General features: G+C 39.7%; 1 protein-coding gene across 2 annotated transcripts in view; it reads right to left on the bottom strand.

Annotated features, from left to right (window-relative positions):
• LOC126371692 (calmodulin-binding transcription activator 2) overlaps positions 1-26656 on the bottom strand; it is a 273169-nt gene that overhangs the window by 8851 nt on the left and 237662 nt on the right. The window contains exons 7-22 of one of the 2 annotated variants that reach the window (XM_050016993.1): positions 13984-14128; positions 11743-11789; positions 10382-11410; positions 9826-10063; positions 9256-9479; positions 8699-8968; positions 8057-8247; positions 6944-7081; positions 6246-6340; positions 5365-5457; positions 3611-3678; positions 3165-3301; positions 2720-2880; positions 2096-2232; positions 1661-1755; positions 456-530 (exon numbers count right to left, since the gene is read on the bottom strand). In XM_050016993.1, coding sequence (XP_049872950.1) covers positions 456-530; positions 1661-1755; positions 2096-2232; positions 2720-2880; positions 3165-3301; positions 3611-3678; positions 5365-5457; positions 6246-6340; positions 6944-7081; positions 8057-8247; positions 8699-8968; positions 9256-9479; positions 9826-10063; positions 10382-11410; positions 11743-11789; positions 13984-14128 — 3143 coding nt within the window. The remainder of the gene's footprint in view (positions 1-455; positions 531-1660; positions 1756-2095; positions 2233-2719; positions 2881-3164; positions 3302-3610; positions 3679-5364; positions 5458-6245; positions 6341-6943; positions 7082-8056; positions 8248-8698; positions 8969-9255; positions 9480-9825; positions 10064-10381; positions 11411-11742; positions 11790-13983; positions 14129-26656) is intronic. The other variant, XM_050016994.1, reaches the window with a different exon arrangement.

The raw sequence follows: 26656 nt of genomic DNA, 5'->3' as shown, positions 1-26656 counted from the left end.
CCCTGAGCCGAGGTTCGCACTATTTGTCCAGCCAAGTAGTTAATGCTATCTGCGGCATATCTACAATAATTCACGTCAAAAAAAAAGCATCCGCATTCGCGATTGTTATAAATAAGGTCGTACAAAGGTCAATGAATGGTCCGTTGTGCTTGGTATTATTATACATATTTCATTTTCTTCATCCCTTTCTATTGAACGGACCTTTTTGGCGTAATGAAGTCCCGGTATTAGTTCCGGGCAAACAGTCACTTGTAAAGGAGGGGATAAATCCCGGGAATGTGATATAATAAAAGATTTTACAAAGTTTGTGTATTAACACAAAAAAAACTACTTGTTCTTTCATTAGGATAGGCCCATCCAGTCGGTCCACAACAATCTTCAGACGACTGTTGTTGTTGTTGACTGTGTTGATAATAATAGAACATAAACTTTTTAAATTGCTTTTAGCTACTTACTTGATTTTCGATTGCCTCATAAACTGTTGAATCTTCCTCGCCGCTTGATTTTGACGCCTTTGCGAATATGTCCTCCTGTGATACAAAGAATATTCGGTGATCAAGACCGCTTTTATTCAGAATGCTTCACATTTATTCATCATCATCATCAGCCCATTAACGTCCCCACTGCTGGGGCACGGGCCTTCCCTATGGATGGATAAGGAGATCGGGCCTTAAACCATCACGCGGGCCCAGTGCGGATTGATGGTTATTAACGACTGCTAATGCAGTCGGGGCCAACGGCTTAACGTGCCTTCCGAAGCACGGAGGAGCTCGAGATGAAAACTTTTTTTGTGGTCACCCATCCTATGACCGGCCTTTGTGAAAGTTGCTTAACTTCAACAATCGCAGACCGAGCGCGTTTACCGCTGCGCCACCGAGCTACTCAACACATCTATTAAGTGGGTTATATTAATAACTTTCCATCTGAGCACACCCCGGATATTCCATACAAAAATGACATTTCTACCGTGTGTGGGTAAGTGGGAGCAAGACAGACAACCCACCCGCGCTCCTTTTTACTCCTAAGCGGCTTACTGCAATTTTGACTTAAAATTGAATGCATGAATGACGTAAATCTAGCTTGGCGCGAGAATTACCGTTCTATACGTAACATAATTAAGGGTTCATTTTTGTTTTCTTTGTGGGTCAGGTAATATTTTTCCCACTCCCTTTTCATCTTCTTTAGGGTTGATTTTCCTATCAAAATACGTGTGACTTTTTCTTGGGTTCAACTATATCTATAGTACCAAATGTCATACAAATCGGTATAGTGGTTTAAAAAGCGTGATAAAACAACACGCAATCATTGTTAGTTGGTGCCTCACTCAACAGCGTCCACATAATACCAGCGTCGTGGGTCACGACGCGACTTGTGCTGGCTGAGGCCTTTTTATTTCATGACTTCCACGACCCTATGATCGTCCTTATGATCATTTTGACGTACATCCTTTTTGCTTTTTTGTAATTGTTATGTCTCTTGTTTTTGAGTGGCGTTCTTTCATAATAAACAACTTCTAATCTACTACTAATAGACACGACATAATAATTTTAGTATTGATGTTATCCTATTATGTTTGTGAGTAACGTTATTCGTCTGTAACAGCAGCGTCTTAATATTTTATTATTTCATACTAATAGACAATTTATCACAATATACTCACTTGACGGGTGTGGCAGCCAACCGACGCTCCCGATGGGAGCGGTACCCGCGCTGTATCACAGTCGCTGCGGCGTGCATTTGTTTCAGATATGCAAACTATAAAAAATAAATAATAAGTGAATTATATTATACATAAAAGCTGTTTAGACACGTTGCTTAGATTGAACAAATCGGTTATACTATAACGAATAGTGAGTCTCTCACTCATCCACCACTCACTCACCCACTCACGCATTCACTCACTCACTCACTCACCTTCTCAATCATTCACCCACTATTCACTCACTCACTCGCCCACTCACTCACTAACTCTCTCACTCACCCACCCACGCACACACTCACTCATCCACACATTCTGTCACTCACTGTGTTGTCACTTTTTTGGTTTGTCACCCTCGTCTGTCATTACTAACTTACAACTTAAGGTCAGTCATACCTGTTTATACCGACGATAACAGTTCTGTATTGTGATGGCGGCGGCCGCGGCACGCCTCTGCAACTGCCTACCCCGATACTGACGATATGCCTTCTGTATTGTTATGGCTGCCGAGTACAACTCACGTTGCTCACGGTCTGTGTCAAAGAAAGAAATATAACTTCACCAGTGGTTTCATAAGGACTATCAGATTAAAAATATAAGTTTAAAGACTAACCCCACTACGGAAAAAATGTTTTAAAAAGTATGAAAGAAGAAAATATTTTAATTCCGAATGACATATCCGAAATGACAGGCATAACATAAAATGAAATTAGGAGATGTCTGCAGGAATCGGGGCCAGTATGGAGAACTGTCAAAATTTCGGAACACTCAATAGTGCTGTTGCCTACATTTGAGCTTTCTCATTATAATAACGCTACATATGATAACAGCGACGGCACAGGGAGTCGACGATACGGCTTTACATGTAATTCTAATAGAAGTAAATAAATTACCCAATAAAAAGAAAACAGAAACCTTGGCGGGTGAGATATTGGGTACCTATTTAGTTTTTAATGCGAATCTACCTCAGCCTACTCTTTATGTAGAAGCAATATTAATAGCTTAAGTAATTATACTCACCGTTCAAAGTAAGACTAGAAAAGTGCGTGGTGGCATTCAGGAACTCTTGCAAGGTGGCTGACGGCGTTGATGGTAAGGGCCGGGGCGACGGCGGTGGTGGGGACAAGGCTGACCCTGGGGACACCGACCCTGACGAACAAGGAGTCGAACCTCCACAGTATCTGGGTGGAATAGGTGATAGTGTATTAATTGACAATTCATTGACCACTTTCTACAATGGTATTAGTTGGGCTCATAACCTCCGGAGTTCAAATCCCGGTGGCGTCATAAATGTTCAAATCATTTTGTGATGCCTAATTTGGTTAGGACATTGCAAGCTGATCACCCGATTGTCCAAAGGTAATATGATCCAGTTAAGCAGTCGGTCCCGGCTGCTATTTAGTATGTAGTCGTTCCATGGGCCATGTCAGTGGCCTTTGGCGATTTACTCCTCACCAACACCAACCTGTACGTGTTGTCGCAGAACTCAAAGCTGAATTCGCTGCTAAAGGTGGTGCTGTCATCGAGTAGTGGCACCATCAGGGTGTCTTCTCCGCCACCCGAGCCATTCTCTAGCCCCGAGAGAAGCGACGAGCTTTCGTTCTGTGTGATAAGAAAATCAATTAGGACTCTCTTTTGATGATGTTTTCATGATGTTATCCAAAACACTTTCCAGGTAACCAAATGACTACTAAGAGCGTTCACACAAAAAAGTTGCCATGGACGTTTAGACACTTCGCGCAACGCACAGCGTGTCAATAAACGGAACGTTATTACTCGTATTACTATCAGTGTATATCTTCTATTTTATATCAGGCTTTTGAAAGTTCAATCAGGCTAGTGAAAGTGTTGGTTATCATCCATATTATTATAACACACAAATGAAAATAAATTTTGTATTGTGTATCATACCTTTATCCTCTCTGGCATCGCGGCTATGATCTGCTCCGCCAGTGTGAACACTCGGTCATCCTGCTCCCCTGAAAGTTTTGAGGTGAAGTGGGATCTCGTACGATACCGACAAGTATTTAGAAACGCCCCTCCAAATTTTCGGTGAGGCCTTTCTATTGATATGATTCTGCCAGAAACAAACTTTATCAGTCACTTTCAAGCGTATCTAAACTGTGTTATGAATATTAACTTTTTTTTTTGATATCAGATTAAATGTGTTATGACAATGGACTTTCGACATAAAAACTTTTTGGCCAGTGCTAGTCAAAACTAGCTAATTCAAGTTGTATGGCTTCCGGCAAGTTGTTAATAATGGCTGGTTACAGAAATACGTTACTGGCAAAATCATTGTAAAGAATAGCTTTAGTGATATACTGTCTACACACAACATTTATATAGCATACATCAAAATGCACACATAGAAAGTCGGTGCTTAAATTTTGTCGTAAATTCCCTGTAAAAAGTTCTCATTACAAATAAATACATTGTTAACCTTGTCAATATAAGAAAACACATGTTAGCTGATATTGACTCTGTCATTAATCTATCGATAGAATTTTGCATACAATTTTAACAATTTCGCACACCGCAGAAGTTTTGAAATCCAATTCAAACCGTCAACTTGAAATCACCGTGTTAAAGCACTTACCTTCGTTGATTGAAGAAGCAAGTTTAAGAACTACACATAAAAAGCGTTCAATAATATAGATATCGAGCATGCAAGCGGTTGAGCCACCATGCAGTGTCATATTGATACGTATTGTTGTTCAGATTTATTCAAATTGTGTTCTGACTTTTGTCAACGAGTATCGAAATGTGATTGAAGAATTTGGAAAGCCAATTCGATGTGTTGAAGTACAGTGATTGTGGATAGACCGATACGAACCATTTAAAGCGACATCGATAGACAACATCGATAAAGTTGAACCGATTGCTGAAGCTGATTTCCAAAATAAAGTTACTGCTTTAGGAAGTCGCGTCAGGATTATATTATTTAAAACTGATTTGTTTTAAAAATATCGGTTTAACTTTAATAAGAAATATACTAACACCAACACTGAGGATCTCCGCTCATAGGATACAGTTACAGAAGAATCTACAAGTGGGTCTACCAAAATACAGTGATCACTTTGAGCTAGACTAGCGACAGAGAGAGGGACAGAGATATGCAGACGACGTTGGTTAGAAGAAGAGGATCGAGCGGCCAGAGCGGCGATGCAACTACTACATTCACAACATCGATAGTAGGACGAGCGGAGGGATGCTGCGACTTGAAATGTTATAGAACGGTCTCTAGATTACAACTAAGAGAAAGTAGTGGATATTTTAAATTTATATTTGGTTTTACCTCTTTCATATATTTGATCATTTTACTATCTTTTCAAATTTTTGTTCCAACTATTATACTAATTCGTTCTTTCAAATACATCATGCTTTGTTTTTTATGCCAAGATGCATATCGCACATTAGAAACTTTCAACTTCTTGCCAAGTTTAGTGACTCATTTAGGAAAATTAGGTAATTTTATAAAAATTGTCATTATGAGTTATTTATTCGCAAAAATCATTACCCTTTTCCATCTGCCAAAGACAGACTTTACAAATCGTAGCACCTGAATATTCCGCTCTTTGTGTGCCATCTCAAATTCAATCAACGAAGTTTTTGTTTCTAGGACCGTCTATACCATTTCACCAGCTTGTATCAGCCGCACTGACCTGCGGGCGGCGGCGGTGGCGGGGAGCGGGACGAGGAGTCAGACAGCGCCTCCACGTCAATCAGCGGGCTGGCCGCGCCGGGCGCCGTCTCGCCTGGACAACGGGCACTGTCAGCCGCCAGGGGTTCAGTTCCTTCTTTCATATTATCATCTTCACCTACCTAATCCCTTGCTTTATCTTCATTCATTTTATCATTGTCATTTACCTTCGCCCTAGCGTTTCCGTCATTTGTACGTATCGTTCATTCGTATTATCAATGTTATTTCCCTACTTACTAGCGCTTATCATATTATTATTTTTTTATTTAAATCATAATCATTACCTATCTATTTAGCGTTCAATACGCCTTCTTCATTCGTATTATCATCTATACAGCGTCAAGCATTTTAATATCTTCATAGCGTTAACCCATCTTCACAGGGCTCGCTTTCCTAACCTAAAAAAATACAGGTCCGGTTTTTATAAAACTGCAGGTAATCTGATCCTTCAATACGAAAGCCAGCCCAGTTATAGATAAAGTTAGTTTATCACTTGTATTTATAAATTCTAGCCTAAGTTTTCATCGTTAAATCTAGCATGGAGATTTTACCAGTCAAACTTTTGTGATTACGTTCCTTTTTTGTATGTTTTCCCCCCTAAAGCCACACTGTCACGTTTTTTTTTTTTCATTTCACTTATTAGTCAAGAAGGAACTGAACTACCCTCGACATCAAACAGCTGACAACCTCGCCAACTCCTTTACTCCTCGTACCGAACGCAGCAACCAGTAAATAAACGATTTCGACCTTAAACCGTCAGGCGATGTGCCGATATAAATAAATAATCATGAGCAAATGAAAATTGAACTGACTAGGAATGGCCTGGGTTGTAAAGCAACTTACAAAGGGCTAAATCCATACGCCGGCCGACCTTGGAGTCTCCCAGACTGTCTTCGGAGTTGTCTGAGTCTAAAGGGAGTGACATGCTTCGCTCCCATCTGAAACAGTTTTTAGATTTATGATCCTGACAATAGATCCGAGGTATCTATTTTATTCGCACAAACATGTTTCTACAGCGTTTTAAACAACTCTTCTTTTTTTAATAAGAAAAAAGAGGCCCGCGAAATTATAAATTGAACTGTGTGACCGTCACCACGGTTGCGCCACCAACAAACAACGCCTGGGGGCGTTAAAATGCCATATTGAAGCAATTCATAAAAAAAAACAAGATTGCTATTTGACATGTGTTGTTGACATAGCGCTTTTACTTTCATATGCGCAAATGACAAATTATTCCTTTTTGGATGAATTAATTCCATGTGGCTTTTTTAAAACCCCTTGGTGTCTCGTTGGTTGCGTAACCAACAAAAGAGGTAGCATTCGACAACTGCATACAGTTTCTTGGTGTCTCGCTTATGGTTGCACCACCATGGTGTTTCATATGAGATAGGGCCCATGCATGAGTTTGCATTTACGACCTTACGACTAGTTCTTATTCATTAACGCTTTAGATTAAAAATTAAATATTTTGATTTAGGTTTTCTTTTTCATTACTATCGATAAAAAAATAATTGCAAAACATATCGGAAAGGATTTCCAACCTTGCAGAGGATTTCCCATCAGGCTTGTCAATGGCCGAGCTTGAACGGAATGCGTCAGCCATATTAATTCCACTGTCGATCGAAGGTCGCTTCACCAAGTTACTTTCAAGACTGCCCGCTCGACCTTTTTGCGATAGGCTGGAATTCAAAGAGAAAAGAACAAAATTAGAAAGTACGTACGTAGTATTTTTACACACACAGCCACCGTGGTCTAGTGGTTAGAGCGTTGGGCTCACGATCTGGAGGTCCGGGTTCGAATCCCTGATGGGGACAGTGTCGAAATCATTTTGTGAGACTTTCCTTTGCTTAGTAAGGACATTGCATGCTTGAATCACCAAGATGATTCCGTGCTTCGGAAGGCACGCTAAGCGGTTGGCCCCGGGCTACTAGCCCAAACACCTCCACCAACCGGTTGAGTATGCTCCATACCCCCTCCGGTTGATTGAGGAGAGGTCTATGCCCAGCAGTAGGACGAGTATAGGCTGTTTATGTTATGTAGTATTTAAAATGATAGAAAATATAGGTATAAGATGGGTATAAGGGACGCAGAATAGAGTCTTGCTAAACATTGACATCATCACTTCATATTTTCTGGTGTTTACCCCGGTTGCAATAAAGTACTCACTCATATACATCTCGATTGATCATTCTTAACCACGGACTTCCAGGCAGGCCTGTTTTGCTCTAAGTTCTTAGTTGTGTACAACAAAAAACTCTTATTAGGAACTTACTCGACAAACTAAATATCAGCCTTTAGGTAGTTTGACGAATGCTTTCAAGTAAAATCAACTAGTTAAAATGCTTCGAATGAGATATGTCTGAAATATGTTGGTGGGGGGACGGACATTTTGACTCATCGTCCTTTCACTATAAAACCCGTTGACACGAAGAAAAAGATCATCCTAGTGTTGTTTTAGTCTATCGATAGTTTTAAAAATAAACTATAGTATCAATGCTATCGTTACACAGCAATACTATCGACTTCTGACTATTGCAAGGACTATCAAAGGAAGCAAGGACCAGGGTGTAACGGTAACAATAGTATTGATCGAAAAAAGCTGTTTTCAAGGTCAACAATCAATAGTTCGGAAACAGTAGATCATTCATACTAACCTATGCGGCTTCAAGAACACCCCGTCTCTGGCGGGAGGGTGTATCCGATCCAAGATGGCGGCCAGCCGTGCGTGCCCCGCACGCCGCGCCGCCGCCGCTGCCTGCCGCGCACCCGCCTCAGCCCGCGTGCCCGCGCTCCACCGCGCCAGCACCACCGCTGTCTCCACGTGGCCCGCTGCGCTTGCTACCATCTGAAATGATTGTAATGATTTTGTAAGTTCACAGTTACTTTTGAACACCTTATTTTCTAATGATTTATGGCGAGTTAATTCCCAGAAAAAAAACTTTTTTGAATAAAATTTAAAATAAATTAGTCATGTCTCGTACATAACATACCGTATGTTATGTACGAGACATGACTATTTTTGTTTGTTACATACCTCTAAACAGTATTCAAAGGTCATACATACTGCCAAGCACAACATGTCCTTGTGAATAAGAGATGGTACATAATGTAGTAATGCTATTCAACCAGGCGCGAGTGACCGTACTGGATTAGTTTAGTTTTAAAATATTTGTCCAATCCATTTACAGGTCAGACAGATACCTTGAATACCGTTACAACGACCAATCACTGATATAAGAGCTAAGGGCATCAAATTCTATATCACATCAAATAAAAATATCCCGCGACAAACTCACCAGAGGCGTGCAGTTTTCACAATCCCGCGCACCCAAATTGACTTCCTTCTCCAACGCTAGACTTGTGTCGTCTTGTCTCCACCTCAATAAGACGGTGGTTAGTTTGGTGTATCCCAACGCCGCAGCCAGGTGGAGTATTGACGAGCTATCCTCGCCAGGTTCAGTGGTGAAACCTTCAGAGGTCCCAGCTGAGCGATTGCTAAGTGATCGGCAGAAGGATACCAGACGCTCCTCGAATTTTGGGTTCGAGTACAGTTGGACGTCATCGATCTGAAAATGGAATAACGGCTTGAAGCTAATCTTTAATGTGAGAATTTGTAAGCACCATAAATGTATTTCATTTTCACCTGTTTAAATTAAAGACAAGGCTACATACACTTCACCGTCACTATTAAAGTAATCAAGGATTAGAACTGAGTCACATCATCAAGGTGGTAAGATGTAGTCGCATCGGGTATCTTAACTATTCTTCAAGACCTTTACTACTTATCAATGACATACACAGTATTAGTAGAGCTGTAAAGTTTTTCCTGATTACAAACAAAGTAACACTCCACCTGATTATTCTCGTCCATAGGCTCACTCTTTATCTGCAGCCGCCCGTGTAGCCGCTGCAAGCGCTGGAGTAACGTGAACCGTCTAAAGTCCAGCGATGGTAGCGGCGCTGAAGCTGGTGACGTAGGCGTGGGAGCTGGTCCGGCCTTGTACTCGAAGACGACGGTGTCGGACACTACGCGGCCGCCTCGGGCTACTTGCAACGCTGCTAGGCCAGCTTCGTGGGCTGTCAAGGGTTAATATAGTAGTTTTTATTTAGAGATTTGTGAAGGTGTTATCAGAGACGTTAACACCAAGAACTTTCCTACTCTCGGGAGGAGAATTGTGCGGCGGATAAATTAGTATTGCTTATATCTATTATTACCTTCAGTGATAGTGTAATCTAAAGGCAGAAACGAATTCTTTTTTGAAAAAAAAAATATCGTATGGCTACATTGAAGGTTAGGTGAAGTCACTTCTATTAGTCATTTTTTTCACAGTCGGATGTCCTGATTATTTACCCAATGGCCTGTATCTATCATATTATGCTATCTAATAATTAAACCATGATGGCTATTGAAATCCGAACTCACCAGGACAATAACACCTTAGAAGCCCATTCTGCACAAGTATCGAAGGAACGGGGAAATTGTCAAACAACACCGTGTACTGATCAGTGGTGTCACTCCAGGGTCCCGCCACTAACACTTTGACTCCTCCTTCGGGATACGCCCACTCTGGAGAGTAGTCCGTGATACTCAGAGCACCTTCGTTACAGTCAGTCTGCATTTTCTCTGCTGGTTCTTCAACTGGCGTTTTGATATTTACAGTCTGGAAAGTTTATTTTTTCAATTATCATCTTTGACATAGATAGCTAATAATTAACAACATAATAGCATCACGCCTGTATACCATGATAATATATAATAATTGTTGTTTTAAGATATTTTGAGTATATAAGAAGGGTCTTAGAATCGTTCTTACTCAACATTTCCCAAGAAACTATTCTATCCATAACTATTTCCATGATTATATTTAAAAGAATTTCCTTAAACAGAACTTCAATATAGGCCTTTATTATATTGAAACTAATTTATAAATTTAGGTTCTGACCAAATAAACAGATACTTACTGAAATTACACACTTACCACAGGATTATGTGATATCGAAGTGGGGTCCAATACTTCTAGTTCAGGGAAATCTCCTAGCATATCAAATGCGTCAAGATTCACGAAAACATTGTCGTCCACAACATGCGTGGGTGATGCTACAGCTTCACAGCTTTCTATAAAGTCCATAGTGTCTATTCCTGATACCATTACATTAGCCGTTTCTGTAGATCTCACTCCACTTCTATCCAATTCACATGTTGGCATATTAGCTGATAGCGTTTTCTGTATGTCTTCATGTGATAGTTCTAAAGTTTCGTCAAAGAATCCACTAGAGGGCGCTAAATGGCCATCTGTTCCTAGCAACACTAGCGTATCATCACAGTCCGTTAAAACTTTACTTTCTAACCGTTCAACTAAATCTGGATATCTAGACGGGGTTGCGGGGGCGCTAGCTATAACTTGGGTCCTACTCCGAGGCTCCAATTTTATTTTCCTATCAAAGTTTACTTGAACTTTCTCTTCGACTTGTTCGACTTCGTAAGTTGAATCTGAGTTTCGGATGCACGATGACGGTTGGCTGTCTGGGACTTCTCGTTTGAGTACGAAGGTGGGCTTGTATTGTTGTCGATACCTATCTCTGGGTTCTTCGCAGACGAATGACGTCACTGATAATGGTGAGACTAGTGATGAGTGTTGTTGCGTGGCGTTGCTGGCTCCATTGAGTATTAGTAGCCCTCCGCCTCCTTGTATTTGTCCTAGGGATAATAGTAGGGGTGAGGCAGTTTGTTGTGTGGGTCTGTGATCTCTGGTGTACTGCCGTGGGGGTTGCGACATGGGTCGTGGCGAAGGTCCGGTGGTGGAGGAGACGTGGTGATCTGAAGGCGGTGGTTTGGCCGCTTGGATACGCCGAAGAGGGTGCGCGCAGGTGCGGGAGTCTTGGCAGGTGGAGTCGGGGCAGCCACACTCCAGTTGTCTGGCGAGAGCGGCAGCTCTGGCAGCTCGTTGCTTCTCCATCAGCTGGCCCACTATGGCTTCCACCGTCTCCGCCGTCTGGAACATTTTGCCCTGACACTTCATTAGTCATTCTTTTACATTGTTTTTATTTGGCATACATGCATAAACTTACACCCCTGACCCCAACGCCACAAGTAATAAGAAGACAAATTTCTTCTAATCTAGCCTTGATTGTTAATCCTAAGATGGATTTTATGTTGTATCGTATAGTGATAGATGATTAGCGAATCGCGTCGCGCATAATATAATAATACATTATGTTAGAAACGATACAATACCTCTGTCGGTTATTCTAGTCGGTTAACTTTATCTTATTAAAATTATGTTAGAGAGTCAAATGTATGTACAGTTGGGTAATAGTATAATAAAGTTTTAATACTTACTGAAATCTCCAACTCATTATTGATGTCCGGCTCATCTTCGCTGAAGACTGAAATGTAGAAAATATTATAGATAAGTACTTTTGAAATATTTTCATAAATAAGTTTTTATTCTTTAGCAGGTAAGCGGCCATTATTTTTGTCATTGACTAGTGTTCGTCATTCTAATATTACACGCGTGTAATGGAAACTTTTTGTGCTCTACATGAGTTTTACAGTGGTATTAATGACTTTTCTAGAATTATTTGCTATATTAACCAAGATAATATTCCAAGAAAAGAAATATAGGGTGGAATTGAGAACCTCCTCCTTTTTTGAAGTCGGTAAAAACACAGACGATGCTGACTCCCCGACGGCTGCGCCTCCAGATGCTACTTTGCGCATTTTTCTAAGATCAACCTCGTATCAGAGCGTCAATGTTCCTAAGTCAGTTATAATTGAGAGTCCGGTACGAAATAATATATTTTTGAAAGTTTATAATAAACATTTATTTATTTTTTATATATTTTTCGAAAAAGCACTCTTTAAACTCATAATTCGCGGAAAAGATAATATTTCTTATTATTTCAAGTAACTTGGTTCTCTCTCTCTCTCTCTCTCTCTCTCTCTCTCTCTCTATTTAAGAGCTGCGCTCTTGTCGGTGGAGTAATCGCCATTCCTCTCTTCTTCCCGCCAAAACCTTCACCTCCCAATACGACACGACATGCACCTTCTCTTTTATTTGTTTCATAAATGTTATCCTAGGTCTACCCCTTCCTTTCTTCCCTTCAATTTTTCCTTCTATAATGTTTGTTATAAATGAACTTGGTCATATTCATGTTAATATTGTTTAATTTATGTTCACTGATGTTACATGTATTATCAACATTTTGAAACTTAATTATTTAACGCCGCTTTTGGCTTTCAGCGAAATTCCATTAATAACACTTAAAAATATATATTTTATCTATTTGACTTTCATATACATATAATAATTAATCACTTTATAACCCCGCAAAAAAAGGAGAGAAAAAAAATAAAAAGAGAGAGGAAGGAGAAGACCAAGAAGAACTTACACGGAACAGATTAAAGAGAAGGTGAACGTCGTGTCTTATAAGGAAGTGAAATGTGTAATTGGCCTTTGATAGACAAGAATAGAAAATGCTACACCGACAAGAGCGTGACTCTTAATTAGCGATGATAACCCCACAACTCTTCATTAAATAATTTCGCTCGCATTAATTTCTCATAATTAAATTATATTCATTGTCGATTTCATTAATATTCACAAAGGGTCTTCCCGGTTCTGCTTTGCATTTAGGGAGGGTATCTTTGACTTAGCCACTAGGTTATTTGAATTTATGGAGATCTACAAAGGCAAAGACTGTTTGTCCGCTTAAGAATTCATGGTAATTATTGGCCTTAGTTTATTCATCTTCTATGAGTACTTCATCTTATTAAGTAGCATTATCTTCGTAATATTTAGTTACTTTGAATATTTAAGGAAAGGTTTTACATTCCACTATTTCACGGCACTGCCAAGAAATGGTCTTAAACTGATGTATATTTATTTTGTATGTTTTGAATTGAATATTAAGTAACATATTATTTTAAGTTTTGGTACTAACAACATAGCACATAGTTAACTAGAAGTTTTACTCACAAATTATGGACATGTTCTGATATATATAAATAAAAAGTACCTATCAAACTATCGTAAATTACACTTATATTCTATAGAATATGATCTAAAGGGCTTAATTGTCCAATTTCAGTTTGGCGGAGTGATTTTGTAAAGTCGCTGTTTACCAGAAAATAAACGTTTATTAGTATTTACGTTTCTTTTAAGTATTTTTTGAAGTAGTATAGTTCATTATTCATTACAACATCACTCAGCCGTGATAGCCCAGTTGGAAGAACGCTTGACTCTCACTGAAAGGTCACAGGTTCGAATCCAGCACAGGCCTAAACCTACGATTTTCTTCAATTCATATTCATTCATGTATCATAAATGATTATCTTGCTCAGCGGTGAAGGAAAACATCGTGAGGAAGCCCGACCCGAGAAATGCGTTTCGGAGGTATGTGACCTAACCTGCGTTGGAATGGTTTTCCCTTCGCGGGTATTAAGGTGAGACAGGCAGTCGCTTCTGTAAAAAACCGGACCTGTCAAATCTTCAGGTTAGGTAAGCGGACCCTGTGAAATCGGGAGATGGATGATGATGAGTATTATAGTTTATTGTATGAGTTAGTAGAGTATACTTACACATCGGCTTGAGTTGGCTAACCAGCTCATCTTTTGTCCACTCCTTCTTGTCAGCCCACAACGCCAAGCTGGGAGCCACAGTGGCCAGCTTGTTGTCATCAGGGTAAGGGACGTTCAGATAGTGCACCAAAACTATGTCGGGGTTCTGAAATACGAAAATGATCGCATTTGAGTCGAATTAGATTCTTTATTTACATAAGCATTATATTTTTTCCCCAAGTTGTTGCCAAGCCAACAGAGGGGTTAAAAAGACCACATTTCAACAACTCATCTGAAAACGCAACATTGCTTTTTGCTTTTTTTTTGATATGGGTAGCTTAAGGTATTTTATTAATTGTTATTGATTGAGTTAACGTTGTAACTTGTACCGTCCGTTCTTTCATTGTGTATGCTTGAAAAAGTAGAATTTGGTGATACCTACTATTTTTATGCACTGTAATCTGCAATGTACCTAACCCGAATTCATGCAATAAACGTTTTATTATTATTATTATTTGTATTTCGTTTCCATATCTCGGGACTATGGAGTCCCGGACTTTTGGAAGGCGTGCGTGGGGCCGAAGCCAACACGTAGAGGCCCCTTAAGACAATTTAATCTAAATGTGGTGTGACACCAACCGGCGACCCTGTATGCACTATGGGAATGCACCCAAAGACAATCCCCGGTTCATTATTATTATTATTATTACATAGACAAATGTTTGGCCTTTTAGATGAATTGCTCCAATGTGGTATTCTCAGTCCCACAGGACCATCAATGTGAAGGCCAGCTTAGTTCAGGATATACCTAGGTACCCCACTTCATAGAAAATTTTATGTAAGGATTAATAGTATGTGGGACTCCAGGATCTCTAGTAGTAGTAGTCTAGTAGTAGTAGTGATGGACTTTTATTGATATAATGTATAGATCTTTTGTACCACTCTAGAGCGAATAAATTTCATTTCATTTCCCGCCAACCCACTAAAACCCAACGGTGTTCGTCTTGCCGTATGGATGGGACCCACGCCTTACTACCTACTTACCACCCTTTATTTTGACGTGACTTATTGTACATTTGCCACAGATGGCATTAACTACTTGGCCCTACACCTACCACCGATCATTCGTTCTCATAATAATAATAATAAGTCCGGGCCTCCATAGGCCCGATATATGAAAAAGACATACAAATAATAATAATAATAAAACACTTTATTGCACACAAATTCACAAAACATTTACAGGATAAACTTATTCTAAGGTGGGCAAAGGTGGCCTTATCGCTAAGAGAGATCTCTTCCAGACAACCTTCGGCAAAGGATATGGTACATTTATATAATTTATATAATTATATTCTCAAAATATTACATTGGCAAAACATTCCGATTACCTACTCTTAACCGTCTTTTTCATTTGCCTCTTACTAATACTAGATCTAAGTTTATAATGTTACTCACAAATATGGATATTTTTATATGTCCGAAATATACTTTTATTATTATACTAATTTACAAAAATATCACAAATGTTACCGTAATAGCGATGGCGTGTTGAACCTTGTTCTTTTAAATACTTAATTTAGTTAAAAAATTGCTTCGACAACCTTGCTTGTTGAAGTAAATTTAAAACGTCTAAGAACTAGTTAATTACTTATGCAAATTGGGTTAGGTCTCAAATTAAGAGCCATTTAGTTGTAACGTTCCATGTGACGAATTTATTTTTGGGCCCGTAATTATTGACTTAAAATCGTCAAAAAATAAATTAAGCTCACGACTATATATTATATAGTGTATATAGTGTATATATATACATATATACTATATACACTATAGCAAGCAGGCTGAATACACTAAGGACATACATATTACTTATTAAGACCATTGTACTGTGTTCATGCAAATAAACGTTCTATCTATTTATACGCCTATTGGGGCAATCCGAGGTACGATAAGGTGTAATAGTCCAATCAGTTTCTAGCAAAGTAATAAATTAACTGGTTGCACTTAAGACCTCCTGGTTACATGTCGTTTCTGTAATAGACCAAAAACACCTACAAAAACATAAATTTTATAATTATAACAACTAATGGCTTATAATTTCACCACTGTTTACAAATAATTCGGTGGGCTCAGTGACTGCTGCTCTTTGATAATACGTATATAGCAAGATATACGATGTACCCACACCACAGCGAGCTTTCTGCAGTGAGAGCTAAAAAGCATTAATCGGCATTATTAGACGATTGAAGTATAATATTTTATTAGGTCAATGACCTCAAAGCTTATGATAAAAAGGGCAATTATAGTATTCTTTATTCTATAGGTAACTGTCTGAATCCAGAATGAAGAATTATTTACTTCACGTCTAGGATTGAAATGCTCCATTTCAATTATTGTATACATCTTATATTATTTGTAATAATGTAATATTTTGTATGTATGATAAATGTATTAGGTATATTAAAAGGTTTATGCATGTGTTCATTATTGCTCCGCCCCGATTATTATTATATTTTTAATTACAGTTTCTTTCACCCCAACCTTGCCTGAAAGATACTGCTTTCTCTATTGCTCACACTAGGTAAATCTTATATGAAATAGTTACGCGACATTACTTGAAAAAATAAGAACTGTGTATACTTGACCTAAAAGAAAAAAAATCCGAAATTTTATTACCAACGAGATTCTGTAAACAGGCATAAAATTTAGCAATGCCCGAAAATTCGGTATACTCGCTGCATCCGTTCAAAAAAGAATGCGAAATAACGAAGTTCCATAGACCGGCGAGAAAAAAGTAAAAACAAGTAAAAATTCAAACAGCGTGAGGTATTAAACACTAGCAACACTGCAACTGGCACTAAATCCACTCTCGCGCAGTTAAAAAATAAGTAATACACAATATTTTAATTTTCAACGCGAGAAGCGAATGTAAAATGGAGTACGCCGTAATAACTATCCATTTGTCTCCAAAATGGCGGCAATAAACATACGCCATTATTTATGTAATGGCCGCCGCGTAGGGTTGCCACACGTGGGCTTTATTATAGTTATTGTGGTTTTTCATTAGCTTGTTAACGCGGGAGTAAGCGGGGATTTTATGTAGGTACCAATTTTGTTACAAAAATTGGTATATAAAAAGCCTAAAGGCTCTGACGGGACAGTTTGTATGCTAAGTCAAGTGCTGAGAGCATAAAAACTGGAAAACGTTTTTATACCTTAGATATATTTCTAAAAATAACCTCTCAAAAACAAACTTAATAACAAGCGAAAAGCTTAAAGCCTTTTAAATATCAATTTCATTATTCAATGAATTTTCTTGTCAAACGTTTTAGTGATGACGGCGTGGATAAATGTAGCTTAATGTAATCATAACATGTGAATACCGTAAACAATACGGTCCAACCAGAAACTTTATTATGCATGCGAAAAAATATTAACAAATTACCTATTTGTAAGAAACTAGACCAATTCCTCGATTTGGGAGTGGAGTACGCAGTTGACTTATAACACAGAATAAGGAACGTACGCATAGAACGGAAACTCTCCGCTCCCCACCAGCGGCTGAGCTTGGTTTACCTCACCCCCTTCGGTCCTTCCGTCTTCAATCCTATAGACGTCAGACGTCACACGTGTCTGTGCAAAACGAGGTGTTTTGTATGAAGTGATCGGGGTATGTTTATAGCTGAGAGATCTTTTTTGTTTAAGTTGATTTAATAAATATTTACAAAATTTACTCCTATTGCACTCCTGTCGTATGTCGACAGCATGTTGTACAGATCATCATCAATTTAAGAGCCACGCTCTTGTCGGTGCAGCATTTCCATGCTACTTTTTTAGGGAAAAATAGGGCAGTGGTTTCTCTCTTGCCTTCCGCCCCGCAGTACTTTGTCTGACGCAAGTGGAATGGCGCCCAGAGTAGTCTATTACAAAGCTATACTAGGACTACTGTCCTGCGCCTCTAAATAGTACTGACAGTTACTACTGCCCTCTGTCAGGTTCCAGATTACAGTCTTAGTGACTTGCCCCTTCCGTCCTGCATTGCCGTACCGATGGCTCCCATCTTCGCCTCTGCAACCTTTGAGGTCTTCACCCGTATCCCTGGACAAGGGTTCTTTGTTAAACCCCGTAGGTCTGGGTCCCTATTCGAATAGATACGGTACTCGTTTACCAAGCGTTCTGTCACCGAGTAGTTGGTAATATAATCGCTCAAAAAGCCTCTCCCGCCTCTGTAGCTTTATAGTTAGCATTTTATTTCGATAGGAAAAAGCAAAACGGATTAATCTATAATTAATCACTCGCTATTCCCGAAACATTGGATCGGAAAGCCGGAAACGAGTGAAAAGAGATTTAAACAAATCATTAACGAATCATTTGTTAGCCAACGCGATTGAAAAGTTTCGACCAAGCGTAATTTACTCGATAACTAACTGTTTCCTGTGACACCGCTCATGCGGACTGGATAATATAATTTTGCAATTTTAATCATAGATAATTAGGTATTACACAATATTATTAATGAAACTCACAGAAAAACAAAGAGAGACTCGAAGCTTTCGAAATGTGGTATTGGAGGAGCATGGAAAGAATAAGTTGGACAGAAAGGATTACTAATGAGAAAGTGCTAGAAACGAAAGGAAACAAATTCGACGGTAAAAAGCAATCCTGCTGTAACCCACAAAATGCAAAATGTTCACCAGAGCCCAAAAACTTTTGAAAAATTTGAAAAAAAATCATATCTCCAAAACTATTACGCCTATAAATGTGATTTTTAGAACCAAAATGTATTTTTTGATTATCTATCAGTTCAAATACCTAAAACTTACTAGAAGTTAATTTAAGCCTATGTTTGTGTGGGTTACAGCAATCACACTTTTTTTTCTGTTACACAAAGTTGCTGTAAATGAAGCAGGTAAATGTATGGGCCACTCAAAATCAAATACTTTATTTATACGCAAAATTGCTGTAATTCACTTATAATAACTATTCCTATATAGCAATTTTGATGTAAATGTCATAACTCTGTGTTAGCTGGTGCACTTAATTGTCTTAACTAACAGAAGTTATGAAATGATAATAAAATTAAAATGATGTAAGTATGGAATTACATTTATATGAAGTCATTTTAAAATGTTAGAGAACATAAACCCACTAATAAATAGCTAAATAATGAAATTAAAAATTACCATCTTGCATACACCTAAGCAACAATAGTGTACTCCGAATGATTATAGCACGGGAAATACTACCTGTAGCGTGCTATACTATTTAACAGGTAAATTGTGAGATCAAAAACATTATACACTACTCCTACCTAGGTATCTATTGAAGAGAATACTTCTGTAGATTTGCCGCAAATGGCATTATTTACTTGGCTAGACAAATGGGGGGCGCTGAGGGCTCATACCCGGTACAAAATATAAGACAACAGGCCTGAGGGTGCCCGCCCAGTTAGGCAGATTAGCCGCTGTACTTAAAGCTTTGAAGGTACTCGGAAGCCAACCTTTTTCTGCGGCTACCCACTCTGCGACCTGAGGTGTGAAGTAGGAGGTGTATTTTAAAGTACCCTCTTACGCGGTGACAAACGATACCACCGTTACCGCTCCTAAACCAGCGAGTCTCACCGGGAAGGGAGTGGTAGCTAGTTCTCTGTCGGACGGCCCGCTAGGTTTCGTACCGGTACAGTCCTGCCACACCTAGGCCGTTAAGGTCTAAGCAGGCTCCCCCAATGGCAGGCGTGACAAAGAAACGAACGCGTACATTTGTTTGCTCGCGCATCCCTGTGGCGCTAGCCGCTGTCTCGAGCCGCAACTCACCGCACACCAAGTACGACGTCCACGCCATACTTCTAGAGCAGAACATGTCGGGAATAAGAGGATAACAACACCGCCAGAACGGTAGTCAACGCACCAAAACCTATACCGATCTCCGGTTTCTCCATGCCCTCTTTGGACATGGAGACAACACCACCGCGCTCATACGCGGCGGTTTACACTACCCCTGGCTTACCCCCACATGCGCCTCCATGTCCATCCCTGCGCATGACGCCCACGCCTGCGCCCGCTCTCGCTCCGGTGAGTTTGCAACCACTGCTCGCATTTGCGAGCAAGAAGGTTCCGCCCACAGTGGTGGACCATCTGCCCAATTGGACGCACCACTTTCGACAGGTGTGGGATAAGTTAGGCCATGGTCCCAACGCGCGTCTATACGGCAAAAGAGTACGCTTCCTGGCGAAAACCGATGAGGAGTTCAGGCTTTACCAGCGTTACGTCACCAACCTGGAGAAAGACACTGGACTCTTTTGGTTCACGTACACACCCCCGATGGAACATTCGCTGAAACTGGCGACCCGCGAATTACCGGTGGATACTGACATCGCAAAACTCGAGGAGGAGCTGAACAACCGAGGCTACGAACAGGAGTATATCCGCCCCATCCAAGCCCGCACAGGCAAGCCTGGTTGCATCTTCTTCGTGGAGATCCGGCAAACACTGGGGTTTTAAAAGATCTACGACACGTCCGAACTCCTATGCATGCCCGGTATAAAACTCAAAGCATAGAGAAGACCCAAGCGCCACAGTGCCACCACTGCCAACAATTCCGTCACAGCAGCCACAACTGTCATCGTCCCATAGCCTGCGTGCGATGCGGTAAGAGCCATGCGGCGAAAGACTGCATGCCTCCCCGTGAGGAACCGGCTACCTGTTCTAACTGCAGCGGACTTCACCCGGCTAACAGCTCATCCTGCCCGGTAAAGGTGAGCTAGCTGGCAACACGAATGGAGGTGCAAGAATCAACGAGAATCAACGAGTGCAAGAGCCTCGAAACCCACAGCAGCAGCTACCGTCGCGAAGCATCCCAGCGAACTGACAGCCCAGAATTCGCACATGGCAGCGGCAACAGTCCAGATGGGCATAAACCGCACAGGTCGAAGAACTCACGCCAGAAGGCAAAACCTGCCCTGTCTGCCGCTGTGGATTCCGAACCACCACGACCAACATCAACTGCAACAACAACAGCGGTCGCCGCCCCTCCATAGGAGAAGAAGGCCAAGCGGAGACATTACTTCCTACAGTGAATAAGCTGGAGATGCTGGAGCATACTATCCAACTACTCTACGATATCCTGGACGCCATCCGAAGCAAGATAGACCCGGTGCCCATTATAGTGAGAGGCTTGACCTCACTACTAATCCAGTTCAGTGGCGGTATTGACCATCTCCATTGGACAACCAACGACTGGAACGAGGCTGTCCATATCTACTACTCTTCGCTGAATAGTTAGTATTGTGGTCACCTTCGAGGGTGAGTGACGTTTCCAAGTGGTAGTTAACAGTCGTCGCCCCAAAGCGTCCACCTTCTTCAGACCGAGCAATATGACGGAGCAGCCCTCCAACACCGGACTCCACCATCGCTACAAGCTGACGTGCTACCCGGTGGGCTAGACCTCGCTAGTGGCAGAAATAAGGATTAGACCAACTCCAAATGGACAATCCCGTGACCCACTCGTATAAGTAATAATAAATAATTAAAAAAATGACTCCATATTGGTAGCGAAACATAGTTACAGCAAATATGTCACTCCTTCCCGACTGTCGCGGAGTAACTGAGCGACGCGGTAACCCGCGGTCATATTCGCGCGAGCGCGTATTATAATGGCGGTAAATGCACATGACCAGTAAATAACGATGTTTTTAAATTGGCGTAAGTTGTCATTGTCTGTAATATCATACTTGTTTAAAATGTAGTAAACAACGCCGATCAACAGATTATTGTCTAATAAATGTAGTAAACACAGTACGTTAATTAAATGTGTTATGCAATTATGCAGTAACCCGCACTGTTCACCATTAAATAGTGCTGTAACTACAAAGATCAAATTATTTGCAAAAGCAAAATTGGTGTAAAAGACATATCACAGAAAAATGCTGTTTTTAATGCTATTTACAGCAAATATTCAGTTGTCTTTTTGGAAAAATAAGCAAAATCCCAACGCTGTACAGAAATTTCTAGAGGTCGTAGAGCCATGGGAATAGGACCATTCGACGCAGAATTTTTTTCTGATTCCGAATCAAAAATAAAAAAATTTTGGCCAAGGTGTGGTTTACAGCAGGATTGCTTTTTACCGTCGAAATATTGAAAGTTATTAAGGACAGAAAAAGCAAAATAATAAAACATTAAATGAAACATTATTCCACCTCCAAGAGTGCAGCTCTTAAATAAATAGAGAGAGAGCGAGAGAGAGAGAGATATGAAACATGACGAATTTTTTAAAAAACATCATAGAAGGGAAGATAGAAGGAAAGAGAGGAAGGGGAAGACTAATAAAAACTTACATGGTACAGATTAAAGAGAAAGCGAACGCTACGTCTTGTAAAAAAATCAAAGCTTTGGCCTTTGACTTAGACAAGAATGGAGAATGCTACACTGACAAGAGCGTGGCTCATAAATAATTATGATTAGCGTATTATCGTTTTCATAATATTGCCTACAGTAAATTCACTTTTTTTTCTGTAAAAAGATTTCAATCAAATTTCATATCATATTTTCATATAATTTTAGAGTTCGGTGGGGACATATCACAAAAATTACTATTGTGATCCCTAGTTTGGTTAGGTCATTACAGGCATCATATTCAATCATCTAATTGCCTGAAAGTAATACGATCCGTGCTTCGGAAGGCACGTTAAGCCGTTGTTGTCCCGGTTATTATTTATTGATGTAAGTTATTAGTCGTTACATGAGCCATATCAAGTGCCTTTAGCGGCTCAATAGTAACCCTGACACCAGGGTTGATGGGGATGGTAATCCACCTCACAACTCACACGATAGAAGAATCGAAATGTGGTCTTAATTGTTTCAGCTCCATCATCCTAGAGATGTTTTCTTATATGACATATTCACCATGAAGCATTTTATTCAGGTGTTTGGTGGGGCAGTTCTTACTACTGAGGTGAGTCTTTTTGAATTTACGACGAACATAGTTTTCAAAAGGAGAAGAAAAAGAGAAAGGTAGGGACAATGGAAGGGGCGCATCAGTGGGATCTTGTAGGCTACATTAGATTAGATAGTTTTTAAGTGATTCAAACTAACAAGTGATCCTTAGTTGTCTAAACAAATATCGTATCTTATCTTCTTCAAAATTATAAACTTCTCAAAAAGACGTAGTTGGACTTGTAGTACTTATCTTATTGGGGGCGTGATTTTATGTATGTATGTATTTTTATGAGATTATATATTATGAGATCTTAGTGTCTGCAGCAAAGGCAATAGGCTCGTCTCTATTACATGGGACTTAAACATAGCTGGCGAGGGGTGGATGTACGTATCTACGATAGACCTCTGCCTACCCGTCGAGAATACAGGCATTATTTGAGTTCCTGCAACGTTTCTCTAAACGAAACAACACAGCGAAGTCCCATTAGCATGTAATGTGAAGAAAAAAAGAGAGAAGAGTGTTGACAGCGAGCCCCCGCACGTCGATTCCCAGTGCGTCCAGTCTCTTTACGAGGGATCGACGTCGCGTCTGTCATTTGTTTATAAAGTTGGAAAATCAATTATAGTGACGCTACAAACAATAAAGAATATTGCCGGACTTTTTGGCGGGAACAGGAACGGGACGGTTGCTTTCTTCATTGAATAATTTAAATAATTAATACGAAGTGGTTTTCTGTGGTTCATGATCGCATTAAATTAGTCGGAAAACATTTACGATAGTGTTATTATATCGGATTATTCAATAAACAAAGTGTACCTATCTATTTTCGCTTCGCGCCAAGAAGCTGCTTCATAACTCGAAAGTTTATGCGGACTTTTGAGTTAATTCGTTTGGGGTTTGGAGTAGGAGTCTGCTCCGAGGGTGAGAGCTTAGATTTCATCATTCATCGTCATCACCTTACATCATTACATTAATCATCATTAAGAAAAAAAATACATTAGACATGACTCTATGGGCATAGTTCCTTTTGCCTTGCCCTTCGGGAAAAACCAAAAAAAAATAATTGCCGTGAATTTAAAAGCGTCAGACGTCGGCAGCCCTAATAAACGTTTTTCGTTAGGGGTCGCCAAGTCAAGAGCTAGTTGGAAATCTACGAGCTTAGAGCGTCTGTGACAAATTCCCACGTCTTGTTTAACTTTGGCTTCGAAATCTGTTCAAATATGGAATGCATTTGGAGATATTTTCACTCAAGTTTGAAATAAGTGTGTTAATACGTTTCTGAGGCTAGTAATGTGTTACTGGAGGATGTGCGGATTTTATAATATATACTTGATGACTGTATTTTTTAATAATGCATTAAAATACTTAAATATATGCTTCATAACGTTACAATCTAGCCTTCAAGCTAAACTTTTTAATGCATTACTGTTTTGTCATGACTTCATGTTTTTGCTGCTGCTTCTATGCCGTTCTGTGGGCGAAAAAACATAGAACACGTTCAGCTGCTTATGTTCTTGGGTGAATTTTTTAGATTTGCCACATATGGCATTAACTACTTAGATGGAGATTGCATCATTCTACTATCGTGAGGAGCTCGGTGGCGCAGCGATTAACGCGCTCGGTCTGCGATTGTTGAAGTAAAGTAACTTTCGCAAAGGCCGTGACCACAAAAGAAAAAAGTTTTCATCTCAAGCTCCTCCGTGCTTCGGAAGGCACGTTAAGCCGTTGGTTCCGGCTGCATTAGCAGTCGTTAATAACCATCAATCCGCACTGGGCCCGCGTGATGGTTTAAGGCCCGATCTCCCTATCCATCCATAGGGGAGGCCCGTGCACCAGCAGTGGGGACGTTAATGGGCTGATGATGACCATCGTGAACATGCTGAAGTTACTCGTAGATCTAAGGAGTAAAGGAGTAAGAGGGAGCGCGAGAGGACAATCTGTCTCGCTCATACTAATACGTTTACGAGTACGGTAAGAATAAAATAACACTAGATTAAAAAAGAAACGAAATGCTATATTTCAGATAACAATTTTCCATACTAAAACATAATAAAACATTCAAATAAATTAGAATATTAAAAATACAAATCAAATAAAACCATATAAAATAATATAAAACACTGATGACACAATTAAGAAGCAGAAGATTAAGTTGATTATTGTTTGTTACTAACCTCTATGGATTATGTCCAAAATAAACTCTTTTTATTTATTTAAAAGTGCAGGCTTCCCGTCAAACATACGGATTGAGTATGAAGATAGATATCTCTCCTAAATATAACGGTAATACATAAAACCCGCCGATCAGCTTCTTGTCTTTTCAGACATGTTGGGAAATCCGACAAAGTGTAACCTTTCTCAGGAGTCTTAAGGTACGGCTTTGAAATAGACTACTCAGGGCGCTATCCCTCTCGCGTCAGGTAGAGTACTCGTACTGCGGGGCAGAAGGCAAGAGGGAAACCACTGCTCTATTTTTCCCTAAAAAGTAGCTTGGAGAATACTATACCGACAAGAGCGTGGCTTTTAAATTAGTGATGATAAATGGTTACTTTTCTAATATGATAGATAATTGTTACGGACGGCTGATCTCTTCTGAAAGAAAAAAAAGAAAGAAAGAAAGAAACGTTTATTATAAAGGGAAACCACAGTAACAAATATATAATATAAAACACGGAGTAACACATAACTTACAATCAAACACATAAAAACAATAAAAAGACAACATACACGAGAAATACAAACATCATAAGGTTCATAATATATATCTAAGTACTTCATAGAAACAGCGGCTGCAAGTTGTCTTTGAATTCTTGTGATTCTGCTCACCCCATAGGGAATTACAGGCTTGAGTTTATGTATGTATGAGTAAATATTACATACAAGTCCATAACAACTAGTTTTAGCATTATCCAGTTTTTCGCGGAGAACGCTTACCTAACCTGAATATTTGACAGGTCCGGTTTCTTACAGAAACAACTGCCTGTCTGACCTTCCACACCGCGAGGAGAAAACCAGTCCATAAGGTTCGGTCACATACCTACTAAATATACTTTCCTCACGATATTTTTCTTCAAGGCTGAGCACGTGATAATAAATTTAAGAAACATAAACTCCTAAACAAATTCGTAAATCATTGGTTTAGGTCGGTGCTGGAATTACAAAATACAAATACAAAATCATTATTTGTGTACAGTCATGAGCAAGATAATGTACCCACTCTAGGACTCTGTCGCACTAACATATTTGACATTTAGTGAGGCTTACAGTTCAATTTGTCAAAAAAGTTAATGTGACATGGTACCAAAGTGTATACATATTAATGCTCGTTACCGTACATACGTCAAGAAGGTCTTATTAAACATTAAATAACATTAAGCATGTATCAGTATGCACTGCCATGAGACTGGCATACAAATATCTCAAGATTCGAATCTGCGACCTCACAGTACGATTTCCAACATGGCTACCTCGACTTTTTTCCCTTCTTCCCCACCGCACTACCAAGCCGCACTACCAGTTGTGCCGTGGGGAATATTTATTCCCTTCTGCACTACCAGCTAGTAGTGTCGTAGGGAATTTAGAATTTCAAAACACCCTTATTCCCTTCAACACTACTCTATTAATTTACTAATAATACCAATGCGTGGATGAGAAACGAATATAATATTACTTCTTTGAAATCATTTCAGTCTCCTTGTATTTTCGTTTTTGACAGAATCTTTTTAGATCAACCAGGTGCTGTAGAAAATAAAAAATAAGA

The sequence above is a fragment of the Pectinophora gossypiella genome, chromosome 13, assembly GCF_024362695.1.
Source record: "Pectinophora gossypiella chromosome 13, ilPecGoss1.1, whole genome shotgun sequence".
Classification (NCBI taxonomy): Eukaryota; Metazoa; Arthropoda; class Insecta; order Lepidoptera; family Gelechiidae; genus Pectinophora; species Pectinophora gossypiella.
Note: the sequence above shows the minus strand (reverse complement) of the source record. Positions and strands in the feature narration are given on the sequence as shown.